This window comes from Lactuca saligna, chromosome 6 (assembly GCF_052625555.1).
Source record: "Lactuca saligna cultivar CGN05327 chromosome 6, ASM5262555v1, whole genome shotgun sequence".
NCBI lineage: Eukaryota > Viridiplantae > Streptophyta > Magnoliopsida > Asterales > Asteraceae > Lactuca > Lactuca saligna.
Window position 1 is genome coordinate 43,352,490 of NC_136422.1, and position 11,687 is coordinate 43,364,176.

The 11,687-nt window shown below is 34.8% G+C and overlaps 1 protein-coding gene across 1 annotated transcript; it reads right to left on the bottom strand.

Moving 5' to 3' along the window:
• Window positions 1-3,056: 3,056 nt before the first annotated feature.
• LOC145001997 (proteinaceous RNase P 2-like) lies at window positions 3,057-5,268 on the bottom strand. The gene is made up of 5 exons (XM_078961314.1): window positions 4,300-5,268; window positions 3,949-4,223; window positions 3,733-3,853; window positions 3,560-3,628; window positions 3,057-3,469 (listed from the first exon to the last, which is right to left on the bottom strand). Exons 1-5 carry the CDS (start codon window positions 5,209-5,211, stop codon window positions 3,299-3,301), a joined length of 1,548 nt encoding a protein of 515 aa, XP_078817440.1. The 5' UTR covers window positions 5,212-5,268; the 3' UTR covers window positions 3,057-3,298.
• Between the last annotated feature and the right edge of the window lie 6,419 nt (window positions 5,269-11,687).

Consider the following 11,687-nt stretch of genomic DNA (forward strand, 5'->3'; position numbering starts at 1 on the left):
CAACTCCTGCATCATTGTCGCACATCCCATCGCAACCCCTGCGTCACCTTCGAATGCGCTTTGCCACTTTTACAGTACAACTCTGTTTTTGTTTAAATCTATTATGGGTTTTGTGTGTGTTTTTCTTGCACAGAGTCTCAAGGAATTGCAAGTATTCAAAAATATAATTCGTCTATTAATCTCTTTTTCCATTAAGACTTCAAAAGCTTTTGTTGTTTATTTCTTTTTGGATCAGTTCAAAAATAGAAGCCATTTAGTTTTTTGTTATTTCCTTTTTCTTTGTGCGTCTAGAATATGAACACAAAAGTTTTTCTGTTTGTTTGCTGTGGAATCAAACCAAACCACAACAAACTTCTAGTTATATGGACACAATTGAACAAAACACTATTGTCATTTTACAAAACAGGTAAGATAAATCATTAGTAAGAGAAGATATTGTTTAGTTGATGGTTTTTATAAATAAAAAGAGACAAAAAGAGCTAATCGTTTTTAGACCCACTAAATTAAATGGGAACCATATCCATCGTGATTGGGTATACTTTTAATTGATTAAAAATTTTGAAATCCAACGGCAAGGAAGTTTTATGATTTCAACAATTTAATTCGAACAAGTTAACATCTAAAATGAATTACAATTCTTTAATGTCTATCATATTCTATTAGAATTATAGTTTTATTCTTTTGAAATGAACTGAAAATTTTAATATTTGAAAGTTGATGATGTTTTCTTTGTAGGTTTAGGTTTTGAAAATGTTGTCATTGATATGGGGAAGGAATAAAACATGGAAAACCAGAATATATATTCTAGCATAATGTATTTTGCCAAATTATTTAAAGCGATTCTTAACAATAAATTTCTTTTAGAATAGATTAGTGATTTTGTTATATTTTTGATGATTTTTTTTTTCTTTTTTAACTAGCCATTAATAGTTTTAATCTTTAAGAATAAATAAATTTCTTAATCAGTATTAGTCATATTTTTTAGTAATTATTGTTTATAGTCTTATTCTTTAAGAAATTAAGGTAGTCAGTGATTCTTGAAGAATAAAATTCATTTCATATAAAAAAATCTGTATTTTTTAGAAAATGTTATTCTTGATAATATATGTTGTATAAATCTTTAAACATGTTAATTATCAAAATTATCTTGAATGGAACCATATTATATAAGAATAAAATCAGAAATATCTTAACTATTTTATGACTGAAATTCTATCATTCTGATAGAATAAAATCAATTAATATAAAAAATTATGTTAAAATTAAAACCGAATTAATTATTCTTTAAAATCCAAAAATTTCCTTTCTTAAATATACTTTAATTGACCTACATACCTTTATGTTCAAATTTATGTGATTATACTGTAGATGTTATCTCATTATAATATAATAGACCCTCATGTTATGGGCATTTATTTTATCCATCCATTGGTCTACAATTGTCTTTACAACCACATAATATTTGTCATCTACATTATAAGCTAGCCCTATATATATATATATATATATATATATATATATATATATATATATATATATATATATATATATATATATATATATATAATATGACTTTTCATTTAATAGCATTCGAGTAGATAGCTTTTTGTGTATTTATATTGACCATTCAATATATATTGAGTGGTTAACCCCTTTTACTTTTATCATATTTTATTTTTACCTCTTTAGTTAAAAATTTGTTTTAAATATTTTCCATTTATTTAACTATTTAATTATTTATATCATAGTTTTTCCTTTATAAAATGTTTATATAGTAATTTCTAATAATAACCTTAATTAAAATATTTCATATTAAAATATAATATGTTTAAAAAAAATGATAAGGTTTTATAGTGCATTTTAGATAGATGAGGATTAATAAGTTAAAAAAAAAAAAAAAAAAAAAACTCAACCATTGGAGATGTTACTTATTTAGAGGTCAAAATTTTTTTAATAACGAGGTGCTAAAAGAAATAACTGATAGAAAAGGTTTATGATTGAAAATGTTCTAATAAACAATTTCAAACTTTTCTTAAGTAAATGGTTGTAAAAGCTAAAAGAAAATAACTTCATGATTGTTAACATCATAACAAAAGTGATTAACATGTATTGCTAATCATATACACCAAATGCCCTAACAAATCTATGTGTGTCACCCACTTTATTAGTATCAAAACATAGAGGTACCTAGCAAATTTTAAGGAGTATTTGACTAAGCTTATTAAGAGTATATTTTTCGAGTTTATTTTTTATAAGCTTATTTTTTCTGATTTATTTTCCAACTTAAGAGCTTATTATAACTTACACTAAGAAAATAAACCAAGATAGAAAAAATAAGCTTATAAAAAATAAACTCGAAAAATAAGCCCTTAATAAGTTTAGCCAAACACACCCTTAATCAACTACATGTCTTAACGATCTTTTTGAAGATTGATTGACAAAATGGTCATCACCAAATTCATGGGAGGATCGATGATAAAAAGAAGACGACATTAAGGCTCGAGATGGCTTGTATTAATCGGATAGCCATATCGTTTAGCAAGCTAATGCATCAAGAACATTCATATAACTTACAAATCAAGTTTTCAAACTTTCATCATTCAATTTGTTGTAGCTCATTTTAATGGCATTGCTATTTCAACAAGGCATTAGAACAAACTTTATCCCACCATCATCAAGTCTTTTTGGTGTTAAACAAACACATCATATACATTAATGGGAAGAAGCGTCAATTGTTAATTTGTTATCAAAGTGGCCTTCATATGATATATCATCTATACGAAAGGAATTGAGATGTATGAAGCCAAGATTAAAGATAGCATCAATTGGCCTACAATGATCACAATTGACAATATTTTTCTTTTTCTTGGGTTCGTATTATTATATCTTCGGTTTCTCCATGTCTCCAGCAACATCATACCCCTCTAAGAGTATGAAAAAAAAAAAAAAAAAAGACGTTTTTACTTCTTTCTTTTTAAACAACTAACACACCCACTAACCTTAGTCCTAAATCTTTCACTTTACAATGAATTTTATAAAATCTTCCCAAGTTTGGATATTGGCAACACCACTTGCCACTTAGCAAAATGGTGCTAAATTCATATCATGACGCACCAAAGCACATAAACAACACGTGTCATGCTATCAGTTCGCCACATCATACCCGCAAACCAAAAGCCAACAAGCAACATATAAAGCTTAGTTTATGCATACATTACTTCTCAGATAATACAACAAAATCGGAAAAAAAACAATTAGTTAAAAAGACATTCAAAATTGTGACAAAAAATCCAAGTTTCTAAGATGAAGATCTTTCTTTTCTTTTACCAGTTATACCAACATGTGCATTGGAAGTTTCATCACAACAATCTTTACAGAGGTCTGAATGGGAAATGCAAAGCCATGTTCTTAATGACTCATCATTGTGATCACTCACTAAAGGCACATGCCATGTTCCTCTCTCAGATTCCTGATACAATTTTGTAGTTTGAAAATGAAATCAAATGGTGACTTTTTTTTTATGGTTTTTTGAATTGGATTTAGAGATTGAAAGTAATACCTGAATAAGAATGGAATATGGTGGTGGCATTAGAAGTTGAAGTTTACCTTTTGGGAAGGTGTAATGAACCTTTAATAGTGGAAAACAAAGCAATATAAGTTTAACTAACATTGTACCTTAAAATGGTCAAAAAAAGTCAAACTCTTTGACATTAACAAAACATATTTACATACCTGATGTCTTTCTTTCCACCTGGGAAAGAAATTGCCTCCTAAAAGCTCAAAAATATGGTCTCTCATTTCATCATTTGTCACAAGCATACACTTGAGTTTCACAGAAGCATAAAGCCAATACCTATATTAAAAAAATAATAAGTATTATAATTATAGTTACAAAATACAAATAACATGAACAAGAAAAGTCAATTTTAAACATTGTTAGTTTATTACCAGTCATCATTTGATCCAACTGGTGTTCCATAAAGAACTCCTCTTTCAATCCACTCTTCAAGTAGATCTCGATTTGAAGGATTAGCTAAAAGGGCACGAATTCTCTTGTCATGTAGAATAACAAGTGGCCATTTCTTGCTTCTGTTATACAGTTCCTTAACAACAATTTCAACCTGAGAAACACTAAATCCACCTTCTGCGAAGTTTTGTTGGTAAAGTCCAATATTTGCTCCATCAACTATAGCTTCAAAATCATTATGTTCATCCAGCCAATTCTTCAGTATTTGAAATGGAAGTTTATAGTTAGTAAGAATAACAACAACTAGTGATCTTACAGAAAAGTTTGTTCACCTGAAACTGAGTAAAATTTGATCGGGTCTCCCTTTCAATGGCCAACGCCATTAACGACTGTGCAAACTTCTCTGTCTCTTCTCTACCAATATCGACACAAGCCAAGTGATCTTTACAAGCGCAGCAAACTCCATTTGAATCGATGGTTGTTCTCTGTAACACCCATTTGCCTTTCGTTATCCAACCAAGCCCATGCCACCCACCTCCATTCTTCAAAACCATATCTTTAACCCGATCTATATCACAGTCTTTCAATCGACTGACCACTTTCGAAGCCGTTTCTCCTTTGAACCAATTGGTAATGATCTCTGCTGTTGATTCATTCACACATTTGACACCGATTCTTAACTTATGCAAATACTCATACACCTTCTCTTCGTTTCCTGTCTCAGCACTGACTTTCAGCAATGCAGCGATCTCTGGTTCTTCCAAGCACAACCCCATATTCAAAATGTCTTTCTCCACCAAATACGCCTTTTCTGCATCCGATTTCTTCACGTAACAGAATAACGCTGGATCATAGGTTCGCAACCGAGGCTTGTCATTGTACTTGAGCAAACTTTTAACCAACTCAAATGACAAATCAGCGTCGTCTTTTGCTGCGGCTAACCTAGAAACGGCTGTGATAGTGGCTTCATTGGGGTTTATCTTGCTCGATATCATGTGATTGAAAATGCTGAAACCTTTATCGATTGCAATGTCTTTATTGTCTTCGATGGAGTTGGAACAGATATAAAGGAAGCAATTCAAGTGGTGGAGATTGAGTTTGAGGTTTTGAGAAACTGCGGAATCGAAAAGGGAGATTGCGCCGGCTAAATCTTTCTCTTTGGAGCAAATGCTGAAATCAGAGCGGAATTTGGATTCCGGTGTTGGGGTTTTGTTGTTACCTATCTTTTTCCTCTGATTCTTCATTGTTGAGTAAGTTCTCCTTGCTACAGACTACAGAGACCGAAAGGAAAAACCCTAATTGCTGTAATATGTTTCGATAATTAATTAGGAACCGTAAATTACACAGAAAGGTCCCTATCGTTTTGGGTAGTCTGTATAGTTGGTCCTTATAATGAATTTTTAACTCGGACGGTGCTAATGTTTATGTTTTTGTTGCAATTTTAGTCCCTAACCAACATGAAAAGACCAATAAATATACCCTTATGCATTATTTTAACTTATTGTTTATTATTAACTAAATTATTATAAGTGTTTTTTTATATGTGTGAGTCTCACTCGTTCTTTTCTTCCTTCATCATTGCCTTAGGATCTTCATCATCGACACGACCTCCTTGTCTGGTCACCATACCCCTCTTTCCCATTATGGTGTACGCCTCTACCCCTTTGTGTTTTTGATAATTACATACACAGCACAAGGCTCTGAAACAAAACTGGATTTCAAGCTCTATTCTCAAACCTACAAATCGGATCTCAATTTGGGAGATCGGATCTTCAAACCTGCAAATCCCACATCGTCTCCGCCCAACAGATTCCAACACCACCTCCATCTTCGACACCACTTCCACCCATCATCGCCACCACAACCTTTCGTCACTACAATCTCCACTATTGTACCCTATGCCACATGAACATCGTTAACGAAACTTGCAAAAACAACAGAAAATATTATTAAAAAATTATGCCAGTTGCAGATCTGGTAGTTTAGTCAAATAAATCAAAATCCAAACAGATTAGGGAAACTTGGAGATGGAAGGATTAGTCCATCGGCGAACATATCATGATTCACGTGTATCTGGTCTTTCTTTCATGTCCCTCTGTCGTTTGAGAAATGAATCGAACGTGTGGTGAGAATCAATTTTCAGAAAATCCCAGCAACCATCGATATTTTTTCCTTCTTTGTGTTGTCTACTTTCATTATGTTTCACATTGGTTTAGTTCTCAACTGCATTGAGTTTTAGATCATGTTATCGAATTGAACGGGTGGGTATGAACGGACGATTGGAGAGGGTGTGAGAGGGAGTCTCAATCGCATAGCACTTGCGAGGGTACCCGCGCAACTGCACACTTTTGGGCATTTTGGTCATTTTTCTCACCATTTACTTGGGGGGTTAGGTCCAGTAGCTCATTATTCGATTTGACACCATTGGAGACCATTAGAGAACAAGACTAAAAATGAGCTCGGGATGAGCTAAACTAAAAATGGAAAAAGAAAGATACCATAGAACTTGGTCAACATCAATCAACATGGTGAGAATCAGTCTTTCATGGACCCTATGCATCTTCAAAATGTTCCCCGCTTTAGAGCCATAAACCACATTCTCAAACCACTTGAAGGGCGAATAAATCATGCCTAGATGTAGTCACGGTGTGCAAGACAAAGGAAACAAAGGATGCGCCCAGTGGGGGCACTTTAAATCACCAATGCAGATCATAAATACATGAAGGAAAGGCGCTCCTTCACACACGATAATTCCTACATTTGTCAAGCTAAAGTGTATAGTAACGAAATAGGGTTTTGCAGCACGACCTCCGGAAAAACATCCGTTTTCAGGGGCTTCTCCCTTGTACTGTCCTTTACAGTCTACTGTCTCATCTTCATTGCCGTTTCTCACCAAAATCAAAAATAAAATAAAATAATAAAAAATCTACTTAACCTAAGTCTAAACCTATCAACTTAAATCTTCAATCTTAAACTTCTGTTATTTGGTCTTCAGTCACCTTGCTGCTCGATCTTTTGTCTTCTTATTTCTCTCCTTTTTTTGGAGAGAAGTCTTGATGTTCGATTCTTGTTCTTCTTTTGTGTTGTTCTTTTTTCTTCATTTTTCTTCTTTCTTTTAGTTGATTTTCTTGAATTTTCTTTTATCGTTTCTTATTGTCTTCACTTTTCCAATTTCTTCATTTTTTTGTGTTTTCTTATTGTCTTTCTTCTTGGAAGGTCTAAGGAATTTCACCATATAACATAGGACTCCAATAGTGAAAATGGAGTAATAGATAGAGGCTTACATGAACACCTAATGATCATTGACAATGTGTCAAGATCTACTAAAAAGGGTGGGGAATGACTCAAAAATGGGTGTTACCGAAAAAACTTGGTCCTAAAAGATGTGAATTGGGGGACCCACTTTAAAGTTTATTGAGAACCTCAATGCAAGGCGTGATAAACAAAATCTATCTAACTATCTATTCTAGACCCCTAGAAAAATGATGACATATCCTATAAAGGTGGTGAGAATCTAACTAAGTAAGGCTCGGACGAGACTCGGGAGTACTAAGGGGTATTCCCCCAAATACCAAGATGCGAGTCTTCAATGTCTTCAAAATACCTTACCGGGCTAATCTTTGCTCGCACACATCGGTTTGACAAACCACATCCCTCCGCCCCTAGACCCAATCAAGTTACCTGCATTTGACCCCCACGGAAGCAGTCTCAAAGTGGTCTGTGAGGCTCATAGCATGTCTCATTTGTTCAATACAAGGAATACTATATCAAGACCCGGGACCAATCTATGATTCAATACTTATGACTCGACACTATAGTACATGTAGTGATGAGAAGACAAGAGAGAATAAAATTGCATGAAACTTAAACTAGAATGCAACTAAAAAGTATGAAAGTTAGAAAAGAAAGAAACAAAATATGCAATATTTTTGAACTTTTTATGCAATTTTTTTATAAATGACCTAGATAACTTACTCTAAATGAAATTATATACTACCTAAATGCAATCAAAAAATAAAACATAAAGAATACCTTACGCAAGCTTAAAAGTAAGCATTGTCTTCATTGCTTAGGATGAGAGTAAGGAAAGATCATACCGGGAACAAGGTGGAGGAGGCCCGCAAGGACGGTATGGAAGCAACACATGGGTCACACTATGATGTGTGGGTAGAGTTCTTAGTCGCCTAAATACACACGGGTGAAAGCTTAGTCACGCAAAGGAAGCATATGCAATGCCTCGAAAATTTCTTATGAAGTGGAAGATTTGCGCAGGTACCCTCGCAAACTTTGCGGACGAGGGGGCAGTCTTGCAGATCGTTGTGCGGGTGATGAGGCAGTCTTGCGAACTTTGCGTGGGTGAGGTATCTGCCGCGCACGGACATCAGAATACACATCGTGTTGGAGTAATTTTTAGCTCAGATATGTGCGGGTAAGGCCCGGGTCGCACAACGTATGCACGGGTAAGCAGTCAATTAAAGCAAATTGCAGATTTTCGACACTTTCTATAATTTTTCGCTCCACAAGCTCCAGTTTTCTTTCATACTTTACCAAGATCATTTTTAAACCACAAGATGCTTATTTTTGACCAACTTTAAGCCTAGAAATATCCAAACTAGGGATGAGCATCGGAATCGGGTACCCGCTTTTGGAACCGAAACGACCTCGGAATTGCCGGTTTTGGAACTGGAACTGCCTCAATTAGTTCCGGTTCTGATTCCTAAAGTTATGGAACCACCTTAAGTGGTTCCGGTTCCAGTTCTCGTTTTTTCAGTACCGCTACCCGCTGGTTACCCATCGGAACCGGTTTATATATATATATATATATATATATATATATATATATATATATATATATATATATATATATATATTAATTTGACCGATTAAGAATATATTGGTCCAATTTTGTCTTTGGTCCGAATTGATTTGATTTGGATCGAACTAAATTGCGGTTTTATCAACAAAAGTTAACAAAATTAATGTAACCGGGTTACCCGCTCTTGGAACCGGAACCGAAACCGCTGGTTCCGGGACTGGTTCCAAACATTTAAGAACTGCCTAGACCGGTTTCGGTTCTGGTTCTAACTTTCTAGGAACTGTCGGTTCCGGTTTCGGTTCCAATTCTCGCCAAATGAGGTGGGTACCCGCCTATGCTCATCCCTAATCCAAAATTCAAGCGGAGATTATTTATTCACAATGCAATTATTTAACGTCTTTGCCAAGACATAGTCCCACTTCCTTCAACCTTCATAAGTCGGGATTTCCAATGTTATGTTGATGAATTCTCTCGTGTCAAAGCTTTCATGAAATGGTTTCAAACAGTTCCCATCCACTTTGAAGATTTGATTGGTTTCCAAACTCTTGATTTCAACCGCACCATGATCAAAAACTTTTAAAACAATGAAAGGTCCGTGCCATCAAGATCGAAATTTTCTCCAGAATAACTTCAAATGCGAATGATAAAGAAGAACTTTTTGACCCGAAACAAAGTGGTTTTGGGTTATGTGCTTATCATGAAACACCTTTTTCTTGTCTTTGTACATTTTGAACCTTTTAATCATCTTCTTCTTGATCACTTCTATTATTGGGGGATGTGTAAGTGGGTGGATTATGGAATGGGGCATCTTGTTTGGAGAATGAGATAAGGCAACTTGAGAGACATCTTTCCTTGTTGACTTTCTTACTTCTAAAGTCTTCACAATCTTTTCAACTTCGGAGTCCAATGTAAACATTTCCAGTGTTTTCTTCAAACTTTCACAATCAAGGTTTATGTTGAGTATCATCTACAAAATATCCCCATGAGACAAATCAAATACTTTTTGGGTTATTAGCTCAATTACATCAACCCGATACAATAGAGAAATGTTGCTAGGGTACCTTATTGCTTCAAAGATGTTGAAGTGAATGGTTTCTCCATCAAACTCCAAAGTTATCTTTCCTTTATAGACATCAATGATTGTGCGAGCATTATTCATGAAAGGTTCTCCAAGGATGATCATAGATTATTTGGTAGGAGTCTTCTCTTCAAGATCAATGACATAAAAATCCCCCGGAAAAAACAAGTTGATTAAATTGTACTAACATATCTTCCAACACTCCTCTTAGAGACACACTTGACTTGTTTGCTAATTGAATGATTACTTCAGATTCTTCTAAAGGTCCAACACTAAGATATTGAAAAACCTAGTATGGCATGACATTGACTGAGGCTCCAAGATCTAGCATGGCACTTTCGACATGCAAATCACCAATGGCACAAGGGATAACAAATATTCCCGGATCCTTGCATTTAGGAGGTAATTTCTTTTGGATAACCGCAGACACATTTGCATTGACTTTAATCTTTTCATTTGCCTTGAATTTCCTCTTCTTGGTGCACAAATTCTTGAGAAAATTTGCATAACTTGGAATTTGCTTAATAACATTCAATAGTGGAATGTTGATTTGGACCTTGCGGAAAGTTTCAAAGAATTCATTTTCTTCCTCTTTCTTGTTTGAAATGGCTAATCGGGAAGGAAAAGGTGGTGGTATGACCAATGGCTTGATGGTATTGTTGAAAGATTCGGGTTGATCAATGTTCATCACAACCAATTCCTTTGGAGGAACTACAACATTTGTAGGCTCAACAACAATAAACTCATATTCTTCTTCTCTTGAAACTCTTTTGGGGTTGCTTTCTCCAAGGGTTTTCCCACTTTTCAAGGTTATTGCACGTACATTCAGATTCTTCTTGGTTTGAGATGGAAGTTTACCCCTTTGTTCTATCTTGTTGAGAGTGGTGACAAAGTCTCCAATTTGTGCTTGAATGTTGGAGAAGGTGTTCTTGGTCTCTTGTTGAAATTGGTTTTGGCTTTAAGCAAGAGAAGTAACAAGTTCTTGAAGACTCATTTGATGGTTACCACTTGATTGGTCTTGTAGTTGAGGTTGTTGGTAATTTGGAGGTGGGGGGGGGGGGGGTTGAGACGTTTGTGGATATAGAGGTTGTTGGGATGGGTATTGGTAAAAATGGGGTCTCATCATAACATTTTGTGGGTTTTGCTTTGGTGGGTATGGGTTGTTTGGGTTATTCCTCCAATTTGAGTTATAGGTGTTTTGAAATCCCATGGGTCTTAGTTGACCTTGATATCCTCCCATTGCATTAACATCCTCCGGTTCACTACCGAGTGTGGGACATTTATCCGTATAATACCCCATCGTTTCACAAATACCACACACCATCAATTGTTCACCACTTCCCACCACCATTTGACTTAACACATTAGTCAAATCCAAGAGATTTGATTCTAAGTGTTGGGTGTTGCTAACTTCATCAACCACTTATGGGGAATTTCTCTTCATTTCACTTCGAGTACCAAAATTTCTTTGATTTTGAGAAATGGTACCAAAAAGTAATCTTATCTCTTGAGGTGCCTTGTTGAATATGTCACCACCACTTGCAGCATCAATCATCCTTCGATCTTTTTCATTCATACCCTCATAAATTTGTTGAAGAAGTAATTGTTCAGGTATGTTATGTTGAGGACAACTTGTACACAAGTTGTTGAATCGCTTCCAAAAATCGTGAAAAGTCTCATTCTCTCCTTGACGAATCCCCAAATGTCACTCCTTTGCCTTGATATTCAAGAAGTGGGATAAACTTGCTATTGAAGGCTTTGAGCAACTCTTCCCATATGTGAATATATCCTTGTGGTAAGTTGAATAACCATTCTCTAGCTTTATC

Coding starts and splice junctions, on each gene's coding strand:
- LOC145001997 (XM_078961314.1), bottom strand. CDS start 5,211: ATGAAGAATCAGAGGAAAAAGATAGGTAACAACAAAACCCCAACACCG. Junction 3,854..3,948: donor GTTGGATCAAATGATGACTG/GTAATAAACTAA, acceptor TTTTTAATATAG/GTATTGGCTTTATGCTTCTG. Junction 3,470..3,559: donor CATATTCCATTCTTATTCAG/GTATTACTTTCA, acceptor AAATTGTATCAG/GAATCTGAGAGAGGAACATG.